This window comes from Ursus arctos, unplaced genomic scaffold (assembly GCF_023065955.2).
Source record: "Ursus arctos isolate Adak ecotype North America unplaced genomic scaffold, UrsArc2.0 scaffold_2, whole genome shotgun sequence".
Classification (NCBI taxonomy): Eukaryota; Metazoa; Chordata; class Mammalia; order Carnivora; family Ursidae; genus Ursus; species Ursus arctos.
Window position 1 is genome coordinate 54,907,619 of NW_026622874.1, and position 27,016 is coordinate 54,934,634.

General features: G+C 48.3%; 1 protein-coding gene and 1 pseudogene across 5 annotated transcripts in view; both read left to right on the top strand.

Moving 5' to 3' along the window:
- MTARC1 (mitochondrial amidoxime reducing component 1) overlaps nt 1–25,616 on the top strand; it is a 36,900-nt gene extending 11,284 nt beyond the window's left edge. For 2 of the 5 annotated variants that reach the window (XM_057315582.1, XM_057315580.1), the window contains 6 exons: nt 1,268–1,430; nt 2,464–2,604; nt 6,357–6,418; nt 6,508–6,579; nt 22,408–22,484; nt 22,560–25,616. In XM_057315582.1, the coding sequence (XP_057171565.1) occupies nt 1,268–1,430; nt 2,464–2,604; nt 6,357–6,418; nt 6,508–6,579; nt 22,408–22,484; nt 22,560–22,657 (613 nt within the window). In that variant the 3' untranslated portion in view covers nt 22,658–25,616. Of the gene's footprint in view, nt 1–1,267; nt 1,431–2,463; nt 2,605–6,356; nt 6,419–6,507; nt 6,580–13,653; nt 19,295–22,407; nt 22,485–22,559 lie in introns of those variants that run through there. The other 3 variants (XM_026517299.4, XM_026517296.4, XM_057315581.1) reach the window with 2 other exon arrangements.
- LOC113268795 (U6atac minor spliceosomal RNA) lies at nt 24,244–24,348 on the top strand (annotated as a pseudogene).
- Nucleotides 25,617–27,016: the final 1,400 nt, after the last annotated feature.

Sequence of the window (27,016 nt, forward strand, 5' to 3'; positions counted from 1 at the left end):
TTGAATGTTTTCCTTCAAATTGATTCAGCTTTTAAAAAAGACCTTAAAGGCATTTAATTAATTAATTAATTTTATTACTTATTCTTAGTATTTTTTTTATTGTACCAGATGTGTAGTGACTTTTTTACATACATCTTCAGTAGTAAAATATCAAAGTATTTTAATTCCGTGAGAAATGTATGTCTCGGGACACCTGGTGGCTCAGTCGGTGAAGCGTCTGCCTTCGGCTCAGGTCATCATCCCAGGGTCTTGGGATCGAGCCCCACGTTGGGCTCTTCTCCCTCTGCCTACCTCTCCCCCTGCTTGTGATCTCTCTCTTTCTGTATCTCAAATGGATAGATAAAATCTTTAAAAAAATATGTGCTATAAATGGAATGTAACCTACTAGAAATACTCCCTGCAGAGGTCTCTGGACCTGAGGTCTGTTCTTTCTTTTTAAAAAGAGATGATTACCACGTGTTGCTAGAATTAAAGCCTTACTGTCATGAACTGAACGGAATCATGTTCTGTCTGTGCAATTCACCACTCTTTCCTGTTGTTCCCAAGTACCAGTCTTATCTTGAATACCCACGATAGTAATGGTCCTACGCATGGGAAATACCATGCGATCGTTCTGGAGAACCATCCAGAAAACATACTATACTGTTTCTTTCTCTTTGCAGCAGTGAGACACATACAGCTCCCACGAAGTCCTGCATCCTGTATGTCGGGGGGGGGGGGGGGCGGGGAGACTTCAAATCCTATGCTGATTGCTAGCAATCAAATCAAATTAGATTATTCTTGTTGTCTATCGTGTTTTAGATTTTATAGAACATTTTCACATACATTGCTGTGACTACTTTCATTACCATCATACTGGTGACATGTGGCTGGGCCTATTAAGTACAGATTTCTGGTTGCTGTCCAGCTGGGTGAACCAGATTTTGCAGTAATTGTACGTTTACTTTACACCGATGCATTCGTTTTCTTCTGGAGAACTCCGTACCTTTTCAAACCTGTGTTCTTATTTTATTCTCCGTGCATTCCTTCCAGATGGGGAAGCACAGGTATGTATCACTCTGTTGTACAAGTGGGGAGAGCAAGGCTTGCCACAGACTTCACTGAGCCTTACACAGGGGTTCGGAGGCAGGGCCAGGCTAAAATCGTGTTTACTTGATAATTAAGGAATCACAGTGACACCCCAGCTTTTCGGATCTGTGTAGGACACGCTAGGGTGTCCAGATTTTCAAAGCCCATGGCCATTCTTTGCTCTTGCCACCCCCTGCAGAGTGCACGGCCTGGAGATCGAGGGCAGGGACTGTGGGGACGCTGCTGCCCAGTGGATAACCAGCTTCCTGAAGACACAGCCCTACCGCCTGGTGCACTTCGAGCCTCACCTGCGACCAAGAAATTCTCACCAAATATTGGACGCTTTCCGGCCTACCGACCAGGTCAGAGGAGCATCCCTTGGCTTTGGCCTTTGGTGTGTCCTGGGGAAGGCTGGCCTCCTCAGGGGTGCAGAGCCCATCAGGCAGGGCAGCCTGTGTGCTGAGCTCCGCTCGGTCATTTTGCGAGGCAGCCCCCAGGCAGCTTGGCCTGAGCGGCAGCTGGGGATTATAAACAGTAGGCAAAAATAAAGCCCTTCCTTTGGAAGCTTCATCTGTATTTCTTGATTTGGGGGACTCTTGCCTTTTTCCCATGGGCATCTACTTTCCTACTTATGCAAGCCTTCCAGTGCCAACAGGGTTTCAAAACTGTTCTATGTCAGGACTTTTTCCACGCTGTTCTGTAGCTGAATGTGGAGTCCAACCTTTGTACGGGGTGATTGCAATTGTCAGATGATCACACTTGGGCAAATGGTGTGAGGGTAAGGAGAGCCACAGGCTTCAAGGGACCAGGTTAGCCCTCTCGGGAATAAGGCTGTAAGGATTCATCATAAAGGGAGGGTTGGTAACACAACACTATGGTAGCACAATTATTATGGCCATTAAAAAATTATATAAATGGTCAGGAAACAGACTTGATGTTGATTTGCAGATTGCATAAAAAAATAGGTATCCAGAGAATCAGTGAATATTTTTATCACCCATATTAAGGTCATCAAGCCCATCGCATTGGGGAAGTTGAGGCTTGGAAAGGTGGAGTGACTTCCTTAAGGGCACTTGGCCAGTGGCAGCTCTCCATCCCAAGCCCATGTTCTCTTCATTCCCTCATATAATTCCAGTTATCTGCAAGGCTATTTAGGAATCCTGAACCACTGTGACTTTTCTATATAAAGAACTAAAGAAATACTTAGAAATATTGTGTATGTATGTGTGTGTGTGCGTGTGTGTGTGCATGTGTGTGTGCGTGTGTGTGTGTGTGTGTGTGTGTGCATGCGCGCACGTATACACGGGTGTAGGGGCTGGGGAAGAGAGGGTTCCAGGAACTAGACACATATGACCTCTGTGTACCACCTTCTAACCATTTCTATTTCCTTCCCAGGTTGCGTACTCAGATGCCAGCCCATTCTTGATTCTTTCTGAGGCATCGTTGGCAGATCTCAACTCCAGGCTGGAGAAGAAAGTTAAAGTGACTAACTTCAGGCCCAATATCGTAATTTCAGGGTGTGGTGTCTACGCAGAGGTAACACAATGCCTTCCTTGTCCCTTTCCTTGGATTTAACTTTTTTTTTTTAAGGTATAAGAGTCTCTGACATTGCATTAGATTATTCTAAAGAATTCATTAATTATCGGTTGTGTGCTAGACAATTCAGAGTTTCAATTTCTTGAGCATCTTATCAGTGCAGACTTCTGCACAGAAGGCGCAAATATACATGACGTGCTGGTGTCTGGGGGGCAGTTCTGGGTCTGAGACTTCTAAGGAGAGTTCCGGTATGTAGCGTAGTTTTCGAGTCAAATGTATGTAGCATAAAATACATGCTGTGTGTGGACCATGGCTCAAAGTCAGCATGGGCTCATGTCTTGTTGAGGTTGGCCTTCCTGTTCCATCGATGGCCCCAGGAGAAGACAGGCATCTATAGTATGGCTGCTGGGGCGTGCGAGTGAAGTCCCCAAGCTGGACGGCACTGCCCTAAAATTTTCCCAGTGCCACCTTCTATCTGTGCTCAGATGTCTGTGCTGTGGCTTAGCATGAGGGCACCATGATTCTGGTGGCAGATTTACCTTTGTCATTGTCTTTGGATATTTCGTTTGGTTCTCTTCCTCGTCAAACACGATGGTAGATGTTGGTGGCCTTGGGCATTTGGTGACTGATGACCACCCAGCTGTGGGTACTTGACGGAGGCACTAGCCCTCAGATGGGAATTCTGGAGTTCCGGCGGCGCATATTTCTAGATGGCAAGTGGAGGTGGAGGGCAGGCGGCAGAACTGAATCCACGTGACTGAGTTCTAATCCCTTATATTCAAGGGAACGGTTTCTGCCTTTCTGTCAGGCTGTGAGGAGGCAGCTATGTGTGCTGAAAGAAGCAGTCTAGGAATTTGAGGCCCACACTCAAACCCGAGGCTCTGAGGTCAGCTGCCAGCTTCCTCACTGGCCTCTCTAGGACCCTGTGCACTCCCTCTAAGGCTCCTTTACCTGCCTGGAGAATGGGATGATCTTTTCTGCTTGGGATTACCTTATAGGTTTGTTAAAGGATCAGTTTGGCTAAGGTGCCTTATGAAAAGTATAAATGCAGCGTCAGTCAGTGGAAGGCAACAGATGTACCCCCAAATCCACCTCTGCCATTTTATGTGAAACGCCCCGAGCATATCATGTCTTCCAAAGATGGCAGGTCAGCTGCTAGTGTGAGGTGGGAAATGTGCCCTATCCCCGAGAGCCTGGACTGGGCCGTCTCTCCGTGTTCCACTGTGACGAGGGAGCTCGTCTGCCCTCGATCACACCTGGCACAGTTCAGCCGGACTCAGACAAGAGGGAAAAATCCATGTGGGTTGCCTTTGACCATCTCATTGATATTCGTCTCTCACCAGTTGTGGCCAGGAAAACAGTTTCTCTGGAGGGTTTTCCTTCTTGGGAAAAGAGAAAGGAGAGGGAGGGTTTCCATTTAATTCTCACATTGTGCTTTGCAGCCCAGGGAGATGAAAGTCATCATTCCCATTTTATAAGGGGGAAAGGAGAGGGCTGGTGTGTGTGGGAGGGGTGACCTGACTTACTCAGGCTACCCCATAGCAAGAAGTGGAGGGGCTGGGTCTTGAACCCAGACTGTACCATGGGCCACAGGAACTCTGAGCATTGTAAGGGGTGTGCATGAGGTTGGGACACTGAATTTGAATCCACCTGCTTCACTAAGTGGCGGTGTGACCCTGGACAGGTCCTTCACCTCTCGAGGCCCCTGCTTCCTGCAGTTGTAAAACTCAGATGATTTCAGCCAGCCCCTCCCCTGATGGCAGCTGTCAGAATCAAGGTTGATAAATCTGCGGAAAAGCTCTTAGACATAGAAAGTGTCACAGGGAGGTGGGGGAGGGTTTCTGTCCTACAATCAGAGTGAAGGGGCCTGGCTCAGGCATTCCCAGCTGTGACCGACTTAAGCTTCCTTCCTCCTGCGATCCTTGAGCCCTGGGTCTTGTTGACGACGTTTCCTACCCCCAAATTCTGAGATGGTCAGATGCAGGTGAACTTGAGTACAGAGGAGATGGCTCAGAGTAGGAGCTCAGATTTAAATTTGTTTGAACCGAATCTAGTTCTGGAAGCCTTCCTTTCCCTCTACCTCTGAGCGCTCCCTAACTGGGAACATTTCATATTTTAAGTCGGATGGTAATACGACACCGGCTGAGCTCATTTTGCCATGGCGTGTCACTCATCACACTGAGTTGGTGCCTCTGTGTCCCATGCACTGTGGATGACACGAGGAAAACAGGATTGAAGACGAATGGCGGCTTCTTCCAAGGAGATCACAGTCCCAGGTGATCAGACTGTGAATAGGCCAGCGAGACAGGCCAGGAGGGTGGTGACTGCAGGCTGTTAGGTGTCCCCGGGGGTGTTACTGACCCAGACTGGATGGGAGGTGACGGCCCCCCCAGGGTCTGCTCAGGCACAGAGCATCCCAAGGCTCAGGCCTTGCACCCGTTTACATCCCTGGCTTTCCTTATGGTGGAATTTTCTACCTTATTTATCTGTGGCTCAACCCCCAACAGGTTCTAGTGTACCTAAAAGGGGCTCTGGAAATACTTCTTTAATGAATAATAAATTAATTTCCTACCCAGAACCCACATTTCTCCTTTTGGATCTTGTATGTTTTTATGACCACAGTGCCCCCTGGTGGGAAGACACACACAGAACAGGCTGGGGCTGCTCTAATCGGGTGCTCAGCTTTTTTGGACCCTTGTGATACCTGCAGTTAAAAGACCCACTTTATGATTAAAAACTGCAATACTTATAGCAAGAATGATACACACGCTCAGAATTAAAATTCTGAGTCTGCAGGTCTCTCTCTGGCTTGTGACCAACAAAGAACTGGGCAGGTTGGTTTTGACTCAAGAAATTCTGTCTTCAGCCCTCAGGCAGCTGGCACTTGTCTCCCAGGGTAAGAAGTTCAGGACTATGATCAGATGTCCTTCGTCTCCTCAGTGTCTTCCTTCTAATCATTCCCTGAGGCTCCTCACCCTTCTTCTGTGACTTCCAAAGTCTCTGCTCTGGAAGGTTCCGTTCAAATCCTCTCTTTTCTGTGAAACTTCCCCTGACCACAGCAACCTGAGGCTTTGTTCCTCTGAGCTTCCAGATCCGTTCTTGCCTGTGTGGGTGGACCCACACACAGTGTACCACCTTACAATGCTTTCTCTCCAATTCTCCGGAACTTTAAAAGAGAAATCGATCGTTTACCTTTTCCTGTCTCCCCTGCTGGATTCGAGGGGGCGCCAAGTCCATTGATTTGGTTTGCCCTGAAAAGGAGGCCCCACTGACCCAGGCTGTGGACAAATACCCGAGGAGCCCGCTGGGCTGGAGCCCTTTGTTCACACGCCTGTGGAGGTGCGGAGATAAGGGCCTTGGCCTCTTCTCCATCTGTTCGGATTCGCCGGGGGAGATGCGAGCTAACCCTACCAATGCCTCAGGGTCTGAATGCACCCAAGGCATGCACAATTTAGAGGGATGCCCCTCCCTACCCCTTTTCTCTGTCCCCCACGCCCCCTGGGGGCCCCAAGCCTTCCATTCCCCACCTCCTCGAGCCCAGTGGCATCCGGAAGGGGCATTCAGGGACATGAGCAGACATGTCCAGGCAGAGAGGGGACAGGAGGGTGTGTGGCTGCTGAGGGCTGACCCAAACGTCTGCCATCTCGGGTGTAAGTGGCTCCGTTAGGCAACACCATGTGTGAAGTCCTTACACAGGTGTGCAGGGCTCAGGCTTGGATGGACTCATAGGAATTTTGTGCTTTGTCCTCTAGGATTCGTGGGATGAGCTGCTTATTGGTGACGTGATACTGAAAAGAATAATGGCTTGTTCCAGGTAAGGCTCCTCTACCCCTGGCAGGGAGAGGGAGGGGAGAGCCAAGTCAGTCGGCTTTGTCCCTTGTATGATGCTATGTGTGTACTCAGGTGCGTCTTAACCACGGTGGACCCAGACACCGGCATCATGAACAGGAAGGAGCCGCTGGAGACCCTCAAGAGGTAGGACGAGGCAGCTTGATCTCTCTAGAAGCAGTGAAAACACCAGTGAACGTACAGTCTTAGAGCCGCCGGGGGTCCCAGTGGCTGGGTCCCTTGGGCAGTATTCCTGGCGGCCATTGGGCAGTCATTCCTGGCGGTTCCCAGAATGCCTGCTTGCACAAATAATTTAATTTCTCATTGAAAGTTCACGATTCAAACAAACCAACTTAAGAAATGCACTGTTTAGGTATTTCGGCAAATTATACTATGGAGTATTAGATGATACCGAAAATTTATTAAGTGTCATTATGGCATTGTGATGGAAGAATTTCCCCATATATTTTGGGAAGGGTGCTGAAGTAAGGAGGGGAATTGGCACCATGTCTGGGATGTGCTGTATTATTTTAGCAAAAAAAAAAAAAAGGTCATGTGGAAAAATGTGTCAAAACCTTGATTGATAGAATCTGGTGATAAGTATGTTCCCCATATACTTATTCATTGTAGCATTTCTACTTTTACGTTTATTCTGAAATATTCATAATAAAAAAATTTAAAAAATTTAAGTGAAAGATACAGAGAATAAGTTTAAATTGCATAGAAAGATAGTTAAAATAACATGGATTTTTAAAAGCTGATTGTAAAATAGCCTAAATAGTATTTATTTTTTATTTGATTTTACTTAATATTTTTTTTATTTTATTAAATATTTTTTATTTATTTGAGAGAGAAAGCAGAGGGCAGAGCAGAGGGAGAGGGAGAGAGAATCTCAAGCAGGCTCCACGCCCAGCATGGGGCCAGACTCGGGGGTCGATCCCATGACCCTGAGATCATGACCTGAGCCTAAACCAAGAGTCACCCAGACGCCCCTGATTTTACATTTTAAAACATAGAAATGCACATGAGTAATAAAGGGCTGAAAGTTTATTAATGCAGGTGTTCTTGTGGTAATGCAATTATGGGCAAATATATAGATATATATATATTCTTATATGTAGACTTTAAACTTTCTGTGATCATGCAGCCTTACTTTTGCTAAAATGACAGTTCAGGACCGAGCACGTCAGTGGTGTTATCTGCCCAGTGTGGGGTCCGAGAGGGGCTGTCAGGTCTCATCCCTGCAGCTCCTGAGCCCCTCAGCTTGGATCCCGACTTGTGCCCCAGGGTGTCTCTAACAGAGGGGGAGGGGAAGGCATGGAGCGCCGTGACTGCTGCTTCGGGCCAAGCCGCAGGAGACTTGGGGCAGGAACGTAGCTGGTGCCATCTGGCTCCAAAACCGTCGTGGGAGAGCACAGTGAGGGGTTCGTGCGACCAGACTCACTGCCCTGGAATGTGAGTCCTGCTGCCTCCCGTCCTGCCCTCTCTCACAAACCTCGTGGCCTTCTTTGGGCCAACTCTTTAGCTTCCTTTGATCAACACCAGTCTTCTCTGCCGATCTTGCTGTTTCAGCAGCTACTATCTGGCCGTTCCTGGGGTAGAGGGCTCTTGTCCCAGCCAGCAAATCACCCCCAGGCACATGGCTCTGGGCCTGCCCTCGGGGGCCATCACCCGTAGCCCGGGAAGACAGGTGTCCTTCATGAGGGCCAGGCCGCATGGCAGAGAGGTCGGTCAGAGTGAAGTCAGACGAGCTGGGTTGAGGGGGTTAAGGAGAAGCATTCTTAAAGTGAAGAGCAAATGGCTATTTTCCATCTGGGTCCCCACCACTGAGCGTGGATTTGCGAGAACATTCCAAGAGAGGGTTCAGACCAGCCTCAGGCAAATCTCATCATTTGGAGATGTATTTCTCAATGCACAAAACAACGTTAATTCACTTTCTCGTTTTCACTTAATAATTATTACTTAATATTAAGAACTTAATATGATAAAACACTTGAGATTTATATATTTCACTCCATGTACATCCCCCCCCCAAAAAAGTGAAGAAAAATTTAACTCTAGGGCATGATGTGCCAGTTGAATTGTTCAGAGGTGAAGTCCACTGATGTGTGTGAGTTACTTGAAAATGCCAAAAAATTATAATGAGTTGATGGATGGATAAAAATGTGATCAAGGAAGTGTCGTAAAGTGTTATGGGTAGAGTCCAGGTCATTGGTCAATGGGCGTTTGCTCTAAAATTCTTTTAACTGGTTTGCATGTCTGGGGATTGTAATAATCCTACGTGTGTTGGAACATTAGTAAGGGGAGCGGGGTTTTGAGAAGCAGCGATGACAGACTAGCTATTCCTCAAAATGCACTTACTGTCAGAACAAAGCAGAATCTGGTCTACTTCCGGTGGCCGCAGAGGAGCTGTGGGGAGAAGGGCAGGTGGGGGAGGAGAGCGCCGTCCTGGGAGTCAGGAGCCCTGTACTCATCAGCCGCGCCCCCTCTCACGCAGGCCAGGGTGTTCTTGCCTCTGAAACGAGCCAGGTAGGACAGATCTGGGTGAGTGTATGTGCAAACCTGCTGAGTGATTTTGGGAAATGATTGTCACCCTTTTGTGTACATCTTGTCCCGTCTTTCCCCCCAACATGTTACTTGGTGTCCCCCCAACATGTTACTTGGTTACTCTAGACTTAGTGTCTCTGCAGGCAGAAGCCCCTGAAAGCACTCGGGTGTTTAGGCCCATCCTCTGAATCTCTCGTGCCCGCCTCCATGGGGAAGCTGTGTTGATAGAACGAGGATAATTGACCCAAACGCAGAGCAAGGGCAAGCAGGCAGGGGTCACAGGGAGCCAGCACCCCCCACCCCCTGACCCTCCGCAGGCTTTCTGCTCCCCAGCGGTCACACCCTGATGGCTCCTAATCCCCCAGGAGACAGAGCAGCCAGTCTAGGTATCTTCCCCTAACTCTTACGGAGATGGAAATGGCCGTAGATGGGGTAATCCATGCCATCCCCAGGACAGGTGGCCATAAATCCAGAAGAGAAAGGCCGGGCCTCGCAACATGGATCATGGGAAGCACAGCAAACAGTGGGTCCAGAGCACCTTCTCCGCTCTCAGGCGGGTTGCTCAGAGCCAGACTGCTGTCCCTTGTCCTGGGTCCTCAGGTGCCCAGGGGCTGTGTTGCTTCGAGAATGCAAGGGAGACCTCTACCAGCCTTACCCACCGAAGCCTGTTGCCCACAGGCAGAGCGAGGGGTGGCAGAGCAATGAGAGGAAAAGAAACAGGTCTGGCACTGCTGCTCGTGTGCGAGCGGGAGGCCCAGGGGAGCCTCTGTCTGTAAAATCCCCGCAGTGGCGGCACAGAGGAGGCCTGATGCCTAGCGGGAAAGTAGGAAGACGGAATTACTCTTTTCTTTCTCCCTCTCTTCCTTCCTTCCTTCTTCCCTCTCTCCCTCCCTTCCTTTCTTCCTTTCTCTCAAGATTTTATTTATTTATTTTATTTTCAAGAGGGGGAGATAAAGGGACAGGGAGAGACAAATCCCAAGCAGATTCTGCTCTGAGTGTGGAGCCTGACATGGGACTTGATCCCAGGACCCTGAGATCATGACCTGAGCCCAAACCAAGAGTTGGACGCTCAACCGACTGAGCCACCCAGGCGCCCCCTACTCTTTTCTTTCTTAAGGGAGACTGACTTTCACACTGATCCCCAGAGCTTAAGGAGTGGTGGGAGTCCGTCATTGTTGCTTCCAGAACATCTGGAGCCTACTAGAAAGAGGAAAGCACGTTTGCCTAGTAGATGCAAAAGTTTCACCGGACACACGAATACTTTGGCATTAAGGACATTGGCCACTTGTGTTAGGCTGTGTTGAGCTAAAGACAGAAAGATATAGTAGTAATACTGTAGGGGGAGACAGACACCCCCAGCCCCATCTGGCTCTATCACCGATCATGTGACTTCCGCAAGTCACTTAGCTTCTCGATGCTTCAGTTTCCTTGTTGGTAAACACTGGACTAATAATACTGCTCCTGGTTGATCTGAATAAGGCAATAAATATGATTTAAAAAAATAGATGATAAAATATTGTACACAATGACCATGTAAGCTCTGGTTGTTGATAGTCTCAGTCTATGAACTTGACGCTTCTGGGAGAGGGAGAAGCCTGAAGACGCTTCTCTCTCTCCTCTGAAGCTATATTAAATAAAACCCAACCCAGATCGGCTCAGCCTCTAGGACTCGCCTCCTCTGAGCTGCCTTCACAGTACTGTTTCATTCTTAGCCTGGCCATCGGGTTAGTGGGTCTTGGGGCCTCAGAAGTGGCCCATGCCTGCAGGTTGGGGACCCAGCCATGACCAGAGACCCTGCTTGTGGTCATGGCCTGGGCATTGACCAGTAACCAAGCAGACCAGGCAGGGTAAATAATGAGCAGCCCTCACGGTGCAGAGGACTTTACAGGTAACAGTGTTTCCACTCACACCCTTCCAGTTTGGACACCTCTGTTTAAACTAAACAAAGTGTCTTGAAACTGCTCATTAGAGTAGTTGTAGGTTTCCTAGTCGTTGAAAAAGAAAATGCATTAATAAAAGGAGCTTTTAAATGAGTTTGTAATTTATCAATCCCCCCCCCCAAAATATATCTTTGAACAAAATCATAGATGATCCCAGGAAGATACAGCTCTGTTTGCAATCTGTTGAACAAAGCTTGGTGTGCACACGGTTCGCAGACCGCTCGCAGTACCCGCTCATCCCCACAAGGGGTCGCCCATGATCTCGGTTACGGGGGTTTCCCGCGTCCCTGCAGGGGCGGTGTTAAGGGGAGCTTCAGGTGGGGCGGAGAGTTGGGGAGGGTTGTAGGGAAGTCCTGGAAGGCTGGGCCCCGCGGACAGCCAGCTCTCCAAATGCCACAGCGCTTCCCGTTTCTAGTCCTAGACGACGAAATGGACTGCCACCTGCGAACCAGGTGACCAAACCTGCGCTCGCACAAAGCAACTTTCTTGCCCCACCCTGCACGGTTGAAGGGGCGGGGCTGGAAGGGACCCTCCCCTCTCATTTACCTGGTGGGGGCGTGAGTGCCCATGTGAGTGGCTGGTGGGAACAAGCGGGTAGAACCCACGAGCGGCCAAACCTTTGTGTGCAAGAATTAATACTAACCCGCTCAGTTTTTCTCAGGTCTGTGCGTGTACCCAGCTGGTACGTAGATGACCAGGGATCAACCACATCTGGGTAGGGAGCGTGGTGACTGTGGGCGGAGTGGCCAGACCCCGCCTGACCACTGAGATCTGTGCTCCGGGGCATGCTGGTTACTCCTCTGAGACTCACCTGTCAAGTGGGGAGAACCCACATTCTCACCTAGGCTTGTTGTAAGCATTAAGAGATTGCTGTGTGAGAAGTTCTTTAGAACTTTCAATACCCCCCCCCCCGCCCCCCAAGATAATCCGAGTGGAGGACCCAGGCTACAGAACTCCGATCCTGAAGAGGCCGTCCTCTGATAGACACAGATCCTAAAATGTCCCTGGTATTGCATGCTGACGGGAGGGAGAGGCAGGTGAGGAGAGGCACCTGGGCTCCCGGGGTCCAAGGTCATTGCGGGGACCTGACGGCCAAGCTGGGGGGTGCTGGGGGTGGGGGGGAGGCAGGGCAGCCTGGAGCAGCGGCTCATGGCCTTCATCCACTCGCTGATTGCTCATTTGTTTGCTCGGCCAACCTCGTTGGAGAGGCCGCAGCGATCCCGCAGGGAACGGGACAGGCCGGGCGCCTGCAGTCTGCCCGGAGCCGCGGGGCCCGGAAGGCGCCTCTGGATTTGATCCGCCATGTCTGATGTGAAGAACAAAATAAGGGCCAGGTTGCCACAAAAGTGGTTTTTTTTTTCCTTTTTAAAACACTGTAGAATGAAATGAAGACTTTCTATAAAAGTGTTTGAAATAGAAAGATGATATAAAATTGGAGCTAGCTTTGGTGAGAAACTGAGGGAAAGCTTTCTCCCAGTGGAGGGGAGAGCGGGGAGAATGTCGCCATGTTGTTCCACACACTCTGCCTGGGGCTGCTCGTGTTTTCCGCCAGGCAAAGATGTTCATCCTGATCCTAATAGAGGCTTTCAGTCACCCACACATTCATCCATTCGGCGAAGGATTGTGTGGGTCACTGGGCACCTGGGGGGCCCAGCGCTGGGTGTGAGCTGTACTAGGGAGTCTGTCACAGCTGCTGCTGTCAGGGACCCTCTGTCTTGCAGACAGACAGACATGTACCCCGACTACAGGACAGGGCATGGGAGTGTTCCAGGGGCAGTTAGGGAAACACTGAGGATGGGAAAATTACTCCTGGCAGGGGTCTCCTGGGCTTCGTTCCTGGCAGGTGGGGCATTTGAGTTGGGCCTTGAGGGGAAGGTAGAATTTTAACGCATGGGGAATCAGAAGAGGGACATCCCACAGGAGTCTCGGAGCCAGTGAAGTGCAAAGCAAGATAAAAGGACATTGAGGGATCCCGTGGAGAGCTACACAGGGGCAGGGAAGGGGCAGGGGGTGACAGGTTTGAAAAAGCTGCTGGGGCCAGGTGGAGAGCCTTGCACGCCCCACTGAAGAGTTGGAATGTTGTTCTGCAAGCACTGGGGAGCCATTGACAGTGTCTGAGCCTAGGCATGGTTAAGGCCAGAGCAAAATTAAGAAATATAGTGTCCCACCAACAACGAATTGGGAGCCAGGGAGCGGAGAATGAGGAAAAGAGTTTGGTTAAGAAGTTGTCACAATGGTCTGAGCGTGCTGGAAGCAAGGTGGTGGCCGTGGGAGAAACCTCGAGCAAATCCAGTGATGTGGGGCAGGAAGAACCTCAGGACTTGGTGACTACGGACAAGTAGGGGGGGGGGTAAGGGGAAGGGGGTCCTGGAGACCTCCAGGGCTCCAAGCCTGAGGCACTGGGAGGATGGTGGTTCTAGATGCCCAGGGAAAGGAAGGTGGTAACGTATGTCTGCACATCTCAAGAACCTCACCGTTTAATGCCACAAACGGGAACGTTCCATGGAGGAAAGATGTGGCGTCTGGCCATCGGGGGCTCTTCTGTAGTTTGTGCCAGGGGCAGGCTGCTCACCACACAACTCCGGGAGGCGCTGTTCTGTTAGACTTCGGTGGGAATGGTGCCCCCTGGTGGCCCTGTGGAGGGGTTGGACATTGACTTTAGCCGAGAAGGAATCATAGGCTGTTTGCACTCTTGCTTCTGCTATGACTCCTTGTGATCTTTCTCCTATTGCAGTTATCGTCTGTGTGACCCTTCTGAGCAGAAGCCGTATGGAAAATCACCTCTCTTCGGGCAGTATTTTGTTCTGGAAAGCACAGGGACCATCAAAGTGGGAGACCCTGTGTACCTGCTGGGCCACTAGTAGGAATCATGTCCTGCAATGTCAGATACCTTTGAAAAAATGTCCTCAAAAACGCCAATACTGGGAACACAGTTCTGGAACTGATACCTCAGCATTTTCTTTAGGTCTGTGACTTCCAAGCTTTTTGTCTTTTGGACTTCCTGGTGCCTCAGTGCTCCCCAGTGTCTTTGCACAAGGTGAAGAAATACAGTCTTGATAACTTAAGAGGAACTCAGTAAGTCATTTGGATGACAAGACAGAATTCTGAAAACCCCTTGTGTAACTGTGACGGTGGGATTCGTGTTCCTTCTTTTCCATTTACCTACCCAGAGGGCTAACCTCCATCATCTTATTACCACTCTGTAGGGAAAGAGAAGAGAAGAGCAAGAGGAAGAGTGGGCAAGTGAGAAGAATGTTCTGGAAGAATGCTATGGAGACGAACCAGCTCTCCAAATAAGTCTGGAGTGTCACATCATTTTTCTCCTCAGGCCCTAGACTAAGTTTTGAGAAAGTATAAAGAGCCTGACCTTCAGGAAACACTTGAGATGTTAATTTTCCATAGGTCATCTTGGACTTGGCACTGTTCCTCCTCAGACAACATCCATGAGGGTTTGATGGATCCTTCATAGCATGCAGTGTCTCTGGTCTGGAGAACCACTGACACGTCCGGGTAAAAGTCAACTCATGAGAGCAGCATTGCTGTCAGACTCTGATGTGGAACGTGTGAAAAGCAAGACAAAAACTTCCTCGCCTTGACACTTGAAAATATCAAATACATCTCATTAGGAATCCCAAAGTTTTCCCAACATACGAGAGTGGGCAGTAGCACTAGAGAGGGGAAGACCCCTAGTTTGATGTTGTCTGAGAGGCTGTTCAGTGTTGATCAGGGAAATGATAGTATCCTGTCTGTATTCGCAGAAGAGCAAAAAGAAGGGAAAGGAGAGGATGCCACCTAGTGGTGTTGAATGGTAGCTCAGCCCATGCTGTGGAAAACATTGAAAAAATACCGGTGGATGGGTTTTAATTTTCCATCCTTGAACTTTTTTTTTTCTTTAAGGAAGTGGGGGTACCCTCCAGGTGCTCTCTGCTTCTTGGCTGTAGGTATTTCATTTCCTAAAAGCTCTCAGAAGGGTGGCTGTGCTGCCACAAAGCCCTCTGAGATCCTTGCTGTTCCCATCAACTCATGACAGGGAATGCCTCCTTACTCGTGAGTGGGTACGCTTCCTCAAACTCAGGGTGAGAAAGTTCTGGAGTCCATGGATGAGAAGAAATGTGATTTTGTGATTTGAAATAAACCACTGGAAAACTTTCAAAGGAGAAAAAGAAAGCATGTTCTAGTTCATTAAAAACCAATATCCAATCTTTCTACCGATCCAATGACTTTTAACACTAAGTTGATGAACCATTTCTTTCACTGGCATTTTGTCCTTAGGAGCTGACCAAATCATGAAAAAATGTTCTCCAACTGTAAGTAAATGGAAGCGACTTTGACTGGTTTCAGATCTTACTAACTTCTTGGCACAGAAATCAGACTCTGAAGCTGACTGATGTGAATGGGCAAAGCCAATAATCCTGCCGCCTGACCAGAACCGGGTCTCTTACAAATGGACCTGCTCACACACGCCTTCCCCAGGCGAACACCCATCTTTGACGGGCTGTCAAGCGAACATGCTTTTTACCAAAAGCTCTGCATTTTCCACGTCGGTTTTATACAAGAGGTTAGTAATCATTGGAATCTAGCCTAGCTCTGAGGTAATGTTAGAAGTGAACAGGTGCACACGTGTATGTTTTCTGGTTGGCGAATTCTTGCCATTTGTGTCCTGCACACTCGGCGTGAAGTGGAGAATGAAAACAATCCATCAGGTAATCTGGCCCATCACCTTCCCCGATAAATCCACCGTATGCTGAAACTACAGAGAGACTGAAGCAAAAATAAGAGTTCAGCAAGTCACGTTCCTAATGGGACCTTGGGAGCCCGTGACAGAATTCACACAGGATTTAAGAAACCAGGTGAATATGGACTATAAGGGTAGCCAAGAGTTAGGCACTGGTGAGACACTCCAGGTTGGTTTGTGGCTGTTCTAGAGATTTGTAATCAGTGGCAAGCTGAATGCCTTCGATCTGAATTTCTAACCCTTTGTAAATAGTAACATCCGATTCCCCAGTGACCCATTCTGTGTCAAAGGCCATCCTTCCTGCAGACCCTATCACTGTCCGCAGTGCAGAGCCATCCTCAAATGGGGGAGGGGGTTCCCGGACACCATCATTTGTCGGCAGTCCCCTTCTGCCCCTCGGAGTGTGAGGAAGATTCCTGTCTGGAGAGAGAAGTTCCAATGACCTCTAGAATCTCAGAGTAGTTGCCAAGCTTTCTGTCAGGGAGATTTAAAAGCCATTTACTTGTGTTTATTTTATATTTAATGAGTTGGTTCATGCCAAAGGCCGGGCTGCTGTCTCGTTTATTTTGGATACCGAACATTTGCACACAATTCCACTTGAAATATAGGATCGGGAATATAGACGATCACAGACCCTCAGAAAGGTCTTACAGCTGTGGGTGATGGACATTCGAGGTCAGGCCAAAATATCCACTCTTGGTGGGTGTTGTGTTTCATTCTGGGTGGCGACTTTGTGCTGTAATCACAGCAGAGAGTTACCAAGCAAGAGCTGGAGATCCAGAAGTGAGGAGTGTGGGAAAGGCTCCACTGGGCAGACTGCTCGAAGGCTCACTTTCATGGCCGTTCCAGAGAAAAAGTTGGAGCTTTGCAACCGGGAGACAGAGCAGCGACTTAGACTCACAAGGGCAGAAAAAAATCAGGGTAGGCCTAGTGGGAATCAGGCAGTTGTCTGGCAATGAGAGATCCTCCTCCTGTCTTTCTGCCCTTAGGGTTGTGGGGGCAGGGTGAGGAGGTGTGCTTGTTGGGGGCTGCCCATTTGGTGGAGGCCAGGCCGGCTTGTCACTTTGGGAAATTATCTATGAGGCTGTCACCAACAGCGATGGCAAGCCAGAGCTCCTGGCCTGTGTCTCCAGAACTCGGGTAGTGTGACAGATTGGAGCGGTCCATGATGGCAGAGAGCAGAAGGTCAAGAGTCACTCAAAGGCGCTGGGGCGGCTCTCACACCAGGCTTTGACTGTAGGTCTAACCAGGGCGTTGGGGCTGTGTCCTAACACGACACTTCCCCAGGTTTTCTTGGTCCATGAAATTCTGGGACTTGGCCTGGAGGGTTGCTTCTAAAAAAGAATTGCACTCTGGGAAGGCCTGCGTGCCTCCCTTTAGGGTTTCTTCAGAGGCCTAGCAACTCATTGGAGGCTTGGGACCTGCATCGAAGAATTCTGTTGAACGCTGCCCTCCTCCAAACTCCTATCTGACCCTGCCTGAGAAACCTGTGCTGACCTCCAGAGCTCTCAAGGGAGCTCCAGCCAGGGGCAGGGAATCACGATTAGCAAGAGTGGTGCACTCATGAGAGGGCTGAGGGAGTTAAAAGAGCCCCCAACCACATGAGGAGGCGTCTCTTGGATGCTTCCTCCTGTCTTCCCCCTCGTCCCTGGACTGAGGCTTGAAAGGTTAAAGGAGGTGTAGAGAGAGCGTCTTAGACCAGCTTTCCCATTATGGAGCTTGGGGAGATGCATTCCTTTTCTTTGGACTCGTTTTCCAAACCTGCATTCACGGACGGATAGGGTGGATCGGGGTTGAGGGGTGGCACAGACTCTCGTCTTGGCCTTACAATGCCGCATCCGTTCTCCGGGGCGTTTATGCGCCAGGGCGGGGCCCTATCTTCCCAGCTGTTAGCTTTCCCTTTCCCTCGCCACTTGCAACTAGAGTTGCCTCTCTCTACCTGAAGCAGAACTACCCCAGGGGTCCTACTGCCCCGGCCATACATATATACTCACTGGATCCCATGATCTTACACCTGCAAGAACATTGTTTGCTTCTACCACCTTCTTAGAGATGGATGAGTGAGTTATGACAGGGTCTGAAGTTGCCCAATTTCAAGCAAGGGGAAGAATCTGGTTGAAGGATTCAACAAACGCACTTGGAATTGAGATAATAGAAGTGTACCTGAGGTATCCTTGTCTGCTTTGGCTGCACTGTCTTGAAGGAAGAGGCCCAGGCAACAGCTTTGACTCTGATCCTGTTCTCCCTCAAAACATAGCTGATAGGGGACTGGTGGGGCCATCTGGTCGCATCCTCTTTGGCCTAGCTCCGAAAGAGGAGTTGTTGCCCTAATCACATGATTAGTCTTCCTGGACAGGCTGTAGTAACAAAAGGGGCTGAGAAGTGTCTTCTCATCTAACTTCTTCCAAGGCTGATTTTGATGGGTGGGTCAAGTTCACTCACGTTTGGCTATTGACCAGCCTAATCTTTTCACTCTTGGTGGTCCTCAGTTGTGCTCCCTTACCTTCACAGAGCATTCTAGACTGCGCTTCCTCCTACTTCCCTACTGAGGCCCACGGCCCCTGATTCTTTCCCTTCATTTCCTGCTCTAGGCCCTCTACCGATCCCTGACCTATACCTTCAGTGGTCCGGACTCCAGTCCTGGTGGAGGCCTGTGGGATATAAGTCAAGGCTAACTTCTCTCCCTCTCTTTGGGATTTGCTGGGACTATTGTAAATAAAGTATTGTCATAATTATTTCTGATTAATATTTTTACACCTAGTAAAGTTTCAAAGGGATGGTGTTTACACTGTTTAGGGGAGGGGCACCTTCCAGATGACTTGCCCAGCAATTAAAGCCGCTTGTTAGTTGGAGGCCCGGGATGGCCGAGGACAGCTGGAGAGCTCTCTTTGCAAGCAGCTCTGGTTAACATCAACCGGGAAAGCTCTTTGTAAACACATGAATAATTGATCGTCCAGCGCTCACATAGCTACTGAGGATCTGAGCCTGTATGACTCATTTGCGAGCCATCCCTGTCGTCTGGATGCCATAACATTGGAGGAATGATGATCGTTTCTTGGAGATTCTTCTGTGGCCAGAGTTGCCAAGACCAAGGCTGTAATGGTTTGTTATGATGACCTTTGTTATTCCATTAGGCTCAATTGCTTTAAAAAATGATGTGTGCATACTTTGGGAACGTTTTTACCCTTTACGTTGACCTGACATCATAGTTTATATTACAAAATGTATTAATGACAGAGGAGTGTTTTCATGTCCCAAGGACAAATTTTAACAACCATAATCTGCCCTTAGTCATCATAAATATAAATGTATTGGTCAAACAGATCTCGTTAATGTGGCCAAGATAAATGTAAGTCTATATTTTAAGGCAGTTGAAGTTCTAGAGAATATTTGGAGCTTTTTGTGGGGCTAAGAGATCTTGTATACGTGCTATCAAAAGGCTGAGAAAATTAACATGTTTCCCCCTCTGGTTTTTCGTTGGACAGATATAAACGTCTTGGGGATGTCAAGTAAGATTGTTCACATAGTTTCTGGACTCTGTTAATGCCTGGTGGGGTGAAGCGTAGTTCTTAAAGCTGTATTCTTTTCATCATGCTCACAGTGCTTCTGAAAAGAAACAAAATAAAGATTTCAAGACTTAGCAATGTGTTGCTCAACCACATTTTCCTGTTTTACGTGGTGCCTTGAAGTTTTAATTTTGTTAGTGCCCCCTGCCCCACCATCTTGCTTCCTGTGGGAGGAGCCCCTTTTCCACAGATGCACGGCTGACATTTTGCCGCCTATATGCCGGGCACGGGCTGGGTGGAACGCTTTGCCTTCCTCTCCGTTACGCCGCAGCTCGGAAGTGTTGGCCGTTGCTGGTGTCCACATTTTAAGCTTCTCAGGCAGAAAATAAATCCTTGTTTAGAATCCTTTTTTAATCGTGTTCTTCGTTTGAACCATGAAAATGTGTTTAAGGCAGTAATGTCCCAAATGCCACTCTCTGAGAGAGTAGACCGTTTACAGGGTGAGTTTGTCTCCCCTGAATATGGCAAACATGGTGCCATAATTAAACCCTGATGACCCCAGGGTCCTGGGATTGAGCCCCGTGTTGGGCTTCTGGCTTGGCGGGGAGCCTGCTTCTCCCTCTGCCTGCTGCTCCCCCTGCTTGTGCTGTCTCTCTCCCCCTCCCCTGTCTGACAAATAAATAAAATCTTAAATAAATTACCACTGAACTGTACACTTCAAAGTGGCTAAGAGAGTAAATTTTAAGTGATGCGTATTTTGCCACAATTAAAAACTAGTAATAAAAAAGAAAAAAAAAGAGGGGCACATCGGAGATTTGGAGTTGACTTAATCCAAACTTCAAAGCCCCTTTTCTGGAAACAGCCTGACTCTAGCCCCAGAGATAACCTTACCCCCATCCAGAACACCAACAACTCCTCTTGTTGAGACTAAAGAGAATAAGAAAGTGAAATGTAATGGCTTTTAACTTAACCTTGATCAAGGGTGAGATAATTTAACTTTAGACTTTAATTTCTTGTTTTAACTTCTTTGGACCTTTACTTGTTTTGTTTTTAAAGATTTTATTTATTTTAGAGAGAGAGAGAGAGAGTGCAAGCAGCGAGGGGGGCAGAGGGAGAGGGGGAGAAAGAATCTCAAGCAGATTCTCCACAGAGCACAGAGCCCAAGGCGGGGCTCGATCTCATGACCCCGAAATCATGACCTGATCGGAAATCAAGAGTTGGACGCTTAACCAACTGAGCCACCCAGGTGCCCCTGGACCTTAACTTGCAAGGGGATTTTGAGCTTTGGAGTCCCTGGTAACTTGATATTTTGAGAGGAGTGAAGTTCCAATGTAGAACACCTCACTGTTGACCTTTTATTGTGGGGGCGCCTCTATGGTGTCATTGGGTCTCGCTGCCTAATTTCTAATAGGTTATGTTGGTCGATCAGGCTGGAGACAGACTGAGATGGAAAATAGAAGAGAATCTACATTTTCTATCTTGACTACAGAAAGGCCTTGAAGAACATAATGTACTGTACTGACCCATCTCAGAAACTTCTGGGGCAAAAATTCACACTTCCTGCCCAGGAAGATCCCTAATGGAACTGTGGCTGGTGTTAGGGGTGTCGAAGATACTGTCCCACTTCTGGCTGACTACAGGCATAACGGGTAAACACAATGGGTCCAAAGAACAACAACAACAACAAAAATGGAGGAATTTTGGGGCAGAGATGGTAATTTCCCTGCAATAGACCGCTTCAGGATTAAGATGGCACATATCCCAATGTACCCACATGAAGAGATGTTAATTAGTCTAGGGTCCTCTCTGCCTCCTCACACTCCTCTCCTCAGGGGAGACCTGACTGGTAAATTTAGAGGCAGCAACTGAGCTCTGCCCCTCCTCCTCCACCTTTCTTCTTGGGCTCTGCTCATCCTCCAGCTGCAGGATCCCAGGTCTCTTTGAGCCGAGTGGCGAGCTTGGCAGAAAAACCCTGCCCTTGTTGGGAGAAGCCTGCAGTTTCGTGTTGTGCTGCCCAAGGCTGGGTGGATAAATTCAGCACTGGGATTCAGCATGAGAAATTCAATTGCTTCTATGTTTCTAAACCACATCCTCCAAGCTAACTTTCATCAGTAATAAAATAGCTATTTTGATCTAAAACAAGAGGATTTTTCTTTGATCGAAAACCACGTCCACATACTCATTATGCCTTCACGTCGGTCGCATGTCATGCAGTCTGCAAAGCACGGTTGCCCGCACACGCTGGTTGACCTGGCAATCCTGTGAGCTCGGATGGATGGGAAAGCTTTTTGTACGAGGCTGCAGTGCTACAATCACACTTACCCCTAATCGCCGAAGCCCCGTCGGTGAGGTTTGAAGAGATTAACTCACGTGCCTGTGTTGTAGGTGATGGGCTAGAATGAGAACTCGAGGCTTCTGGCTTTGGGTCACGTGCTCCTAAAGAATGCGTTAGCAAGAGTTATCTCAAAGAGTGGTAGTATCTTCAACTGGAAACTGGTTTAATCCTACAGTCTTGTTTTGAAACATCTGCTTATGACTTCACAAAGGGACCTTTAAGCTCGGTGTCCGTAAGCTCTAGTGCGTATGTGACTCACGTGGGAACCTTGAGTAGAGTGGATATTCCTGTATCCGGCACCCAGCTCTGCCGATGGGGGACTGAGGTGGGGTTAGGGATTCTCATTTTTATAAAAACCCAACTGCTCTAAACCCTTCCCTGATTTTGTGTAGACCAAGTCCTCACAATCCTCACTCCGTTTTAACGTGGACATGCTTGCTGTATGGTGACTAACATAATATAATAAAAAAAAAGAATAAAAGAAAGAAAAAGAAAAAAAATAATATAGGCATGCTCCTTCGTGGTGGGTAAAGAGGGACAAATCCTGGCTTTCTTTGAAAAAGGGAACTTGGAAATACATCATGGTGAACCATGGATGCACACGTTTTGAATGATGGGGTTACACTGATGCAAACCCATAGAGGCCCCGGCAGCCCTCAGGGGACCACAGTGCCCCCTGCTGGATGCAGTGGTCCTGACAGACCGCGGAGCTCTGAAGGCTCAAAACCTACCACCTGAGCCTCCAAACGACTGAGTTAACGGCCACGTCACTAACTAATCCTGAAATAATTCTCCAGGAAGGGGCAATGCCTGGGGCTTAAGCATTGTGCACGTGTGTGTGTGTTGGGGGGGGGGGGGATAAATGAGAAAGAATGTTTTGTAAAGTATTTGCTTCTTGTTTTAATGAATCAGTGCCTTTCAACGAATCAACAAACAAGAAGGAGGTCCCAAATACAACGTTAACAGCGCGAAGCGTACGGGAGCCGACGGTATGGTTTAAAAAAAATATTTAAAGGCAAGGTAGGGATTAGGAATGCTGAGGAGTAATCGCTACATTCTCTCAGGGCTCAGGGAGTTGTTGCGAGCCTACTGGTTTTTCTCTCTTTCTGCTGCCCAGCCAAGCTTCAGAAGAAACTCTTTCCACGTGAACTGGAAAAGATGAATTTCAAGCTTCGTTGAGAGCTCTAAAACCTTAAATCCTTCTTGAAAATAACCTGCCGCTCGGGAATCTTTGGTCCCCCCAAATTATAAAGCTTTTCCTCGGGCTGAGGAATGGCTGCATTATTAACTATGATTACTTAAGTCTCTGAATAGAAGGATGCAATAAATCTGAAAGTATTTGTTCTGGTTTGTGACTAAGCAAAACTGTATAATATTAAATCAGATGTTGTTATAAACATATGAAATAGCACATTTTTTTCCCAACTTGGGGCATTGTGGCATGAAGCTTCTGGGAATCTAAAAAAAAAATGTTTTTACATTCTTGGATCCTGAGACTGGTTTCTGCTCGGTTTTCTTCTTTCTGAGCATGGATGTTAAATAAAAGTGCTTCTGTTTAGATCTCTGTGTTTTCCCAGTGAGTTAGCGAGGTTGAGGAGAGGTGTTCTTACTTCTTTGCAGACTGTTCTCTGGGGTGGAACTGGTGACCCAGGCCGTGTGTGTGTGTGTGTGTGTGTATGTGTGTGTGTGTGTCCGTGTGTGCCTGTCCAGTGGGGATGACGAATGGCGTCCGAGTACCCTGGCATGTTTGGGTTGGAAGGGCTCTTAGACACAAATTCGTTCACCAACCTCCTCATTGCCCAGGTCATATTTTCAAACTTTGGTTCAAGTGTGTGGGAGAGAGAAAGCCATACAAATCTGGAGGTGGGGAGGAATTTTGAAATTCAAGTCCAAGTTTCTAGGTTAAGCCTCTGTGGCCTCTGGCTTGGTCAGAAGAACAGGAGCGTTGTCAGTCACGTGACTAGCCTGCCGCTGTCCTTGGGGGGTCACCCCCAGCCCTGGGCAATGACAGATAATCACAGCCCTGGGGAAAGCTTCACGTTTGCCTCTGGACAGTGGTCAGGTTGGCTTCATTTTCCCCCTCAAAGGAGTGATAATGCCTCTGGATGGTGTATAGAATCGCGAGCAAAGAGCCACAAAGAGGGCAATAGAGGAAGTGTTAAAAAGTGATTACAGTTTTTCTTTTGTCGGCACTTACGGGCACTTTTTCTTTCTATCGTTTCCCAATATATTATTTTTTATCATTAGGATAATACATTTCTATTAAAAATAAAACTATAGCCTCAGAATACTGTGTATTTAATAATTGCCTTTTACAAAGATGAATTAGGGTATTAATAGCGTTCTACAATTATTTAGAGCTGCACTGTCCGAAATGGTAGCCATTTAGGGGTTATTGACATGTGGCTGGTCCAAATGCGGATACGTGTGAAACACCTACGAGATCTTAAAGACTTAGTAAAAATGAAAGGTTGTAAAGTATGGCTGCAGTCATTCTTATGATTACGTGTTGAAATGATAACAATTTGGATAAACAGGGTTAAGTAAATTATTAGAATTAATTTCATCTGCTTCTTTTTAATGTGGCTACTAGAAAATTAATAAATTAATTAATTTTTGTTTCTTTACGTCATCTTTATGCCCAACATGGGGCTTGAACTCACAACCCCGAGATCAAGAGTTGAATGCTCTACTGACTGAGCCAGCCAGGCTCCCTGCTACTAGAAAATTTAAAATTACATTACGTGGATGCTGTCTGAAGGAGAGAAGGTTAGCTTTCCCCAGACAAGGACAGAAGAGGCTGTCAGGCCTGTACAGCATTGTCACCTACTTGGTGGCATCTAAACATTGTTTCGAGGAAGGAGACTGACTGCTGGATGGGTACAAGGTATCCCCTTGGGGGAATGAAACTGTTCTGGGTAGACAGTGGTGACAGCGGCAGAATATTGTGAATGTGCGACATGTCACTGACGACAAATTTTATGTTATGTGTCTCTTACCACCATAAAAAAATTGCGGGGGCGCCTGGGTGGCTCAGTCAGTTGAGGGTCCCATTCTTGATTTTGGCTCAGGTCACGATCTCAGGGTTGTGAGATGGAGCCCGTCATCGGTTTCCATGCTCAGCATGGAGTCTGCTTGAGATTCTCTCTCTCTCTCTCCCTCTGCCCCTCCCCTGGCTCATGCTCTCTCTCTCTTTCTCAAGTAATAAATAAATAAATAAATCTTTTCAAAAATTGCATATGCAGCTCACGTTATACTTCTGTTTTCATTCCGTGTTTAAAGTAAAGAGGAGGGGGGTGTGCCTTTGCTGAAAACAGTGTCTCTAGAAACAGAGAGAAAAGTTGGAAGTGTGGCGGGAGAGGTCGGAACACTTTTCTCCCCGGGCCCCCATCTCTTCTAAAGCCTTCCTCTTCTCTCATCCCACCGTCCTCCCCGCGTGGCCTTCTGCCTGCCGCCAGGTTGCTCACGAAGATTGCTCTTTCCCTAAAATTCCTCCCCGTTTACGTGGTGTTAAGGAGTCAGGAATCTCGAGCGCTGGAAATAAAATAGGACACCCACATCAGGTTCGACAAGCCCCTCCACCTCCCAGATACTGCTGATTAAGAAAAAATAAAATCTGGGGCGCCTGGGTGGTGCAGTCATTAAGCGTCTGCCTTCAGCTCAGGACGTGATCCCGGCCTTATGGGATTGAGCCCCACATCAGGCTCCTCCCTATGAGCCTGCTTCTTCCTCTCCACTCCCCCTGCTTGTGTTCCCTCTCTTGTTGGCTGTCTCTCTCTCTGTTAAATAAATAAATAAAATCTTTAAAAAAAAAAAGAAAAAAGAACATCTTTTCTGCACATCGTTGGCATCCAGCTTCTTCAAAGTAAACCCCACAAGGCAAACTGATGGGTGGTGTTGGAAGTCAGGACAGCTCAGTTGGGGGGCTCGGGGTCGGGAGGAGGTGGGGGGGCGGGGGCTGGTTTGGGGCCTCCGAAAGGGCTGCGGGCAATACTCTGGTACCGACCTGGTGGCTGATGATCTTGGTGTATCCATTTGGTGAAACTCGGTTGAGCTTGTGACTTCTGTACTTTTCTGAATGCTCTTTACACATCAATAAAAAGTTTAAAAAACCCAAAAAACCCAACCCATCCTGTGAGGTGCATGCTTTTTTGAGTGGAAAGCTGGCAGTTCTGGAATGAGTGAACGCGGAGGGGCGGGCACACGTTCCGTGAGCACACCTACCAGAGGACGCTGTATCCCCTTCCTTACGGGGCCCGGACTGGCCCGGCAGGTCACGGAGGCCCGGGCCGAGGGGCCGTGGGAGGTCCTTCCCCAGATTAGTGATCTGTCTGGGGACAGATCGTGTGTGACGCACCTCAGAAAATTCGCTTTCGTACCTTATCTCTTGTCTCTCCATCTGGGGCACCCCCACGCTCAGAGACCAGGGAGGAGGGTGTCAAGAGTGACGTGCTGCTTACCGAGAGGCCGGCTCGGCTGTTGGTGGAGGTGAGTTCGCTAAGGACAGTCCCAGCCCTGTGGGAGCCTGGAGTGTCTCCGCGGCTTACTCGGCCGTCCAAAAGAATGAAGTCTGGCCATTTGCTACGATGTGGATGGAACTAGAGGGTATGATGCTAAGCGAAATAAGTCAATCAGAGAAAGACAAATGCCATATGATTTCACTCATTTGTGGAATTTAAGAAACAAAACAGATGAACATAGGGGAAGGGAAGGAAAAAGAAAATAAAATGAAAACAGAGAGGGAGACAGAGCATAAGAGACTCTTAACTCGAGGAGACAACCTGAGGGTTGCAGGAGGGGAGGTGGGTGGGGGGGGCTGGGGTAACTGGGTGATGGGCATGCAGGAGGGCTCGTGATGTAATGAGCACGGAGTGTTGCGTGCAACTGGTGAATCACTAAATTCTACCCCTGAAACGAATACTACAGTATATGTTAATTAAATTAAATTTAAATAAAAAAATCTTTTTAAAAAGAATTCTTCTCCTGCTGTAAAGAGTCGCTTGCAAGGACAGGAGGGACCACTCTGGGGTGAGCAGACCCTGGCTGCAGTTATCACCTACGGAAATCCTGTGTGCTGGTAAATTCCACCCTCAGCGAAGCCTGGAGAAGAGATGACAGGGACCAGAGGGGCTGGGAATGCTAATGGGGGAGCTCGTTAGCCAGATAGCGGCCGGGAGAGGCCGGGGGACATGGGTTGGAGGATCATATGCAGACACAGGGAAGGGAAAATAAATAAATGAGATAAGCAACTTCATTTGCTTCCTCCCTTATGACTCTTTTATTTTGTGGGGACTGTGGTCTCCCCTGGATCTCCTTTTCTGGGGACGACAGCCTGGCAACTGATTTTGAAAAACCAGGCCTGGCCCCTCCCTCCTTGCCCTGTGCCCGCCCCACTGCAGTGAACTTCAACACCATTGGCTGGACGGGCTTCCCAGAGCCCCTCCCCCCCCAGCAGGGTGTCCACCACAAGCTCAGACCCCGGTCCTCACCTATGAAGGGCAAAGGACACACGGCTACACAG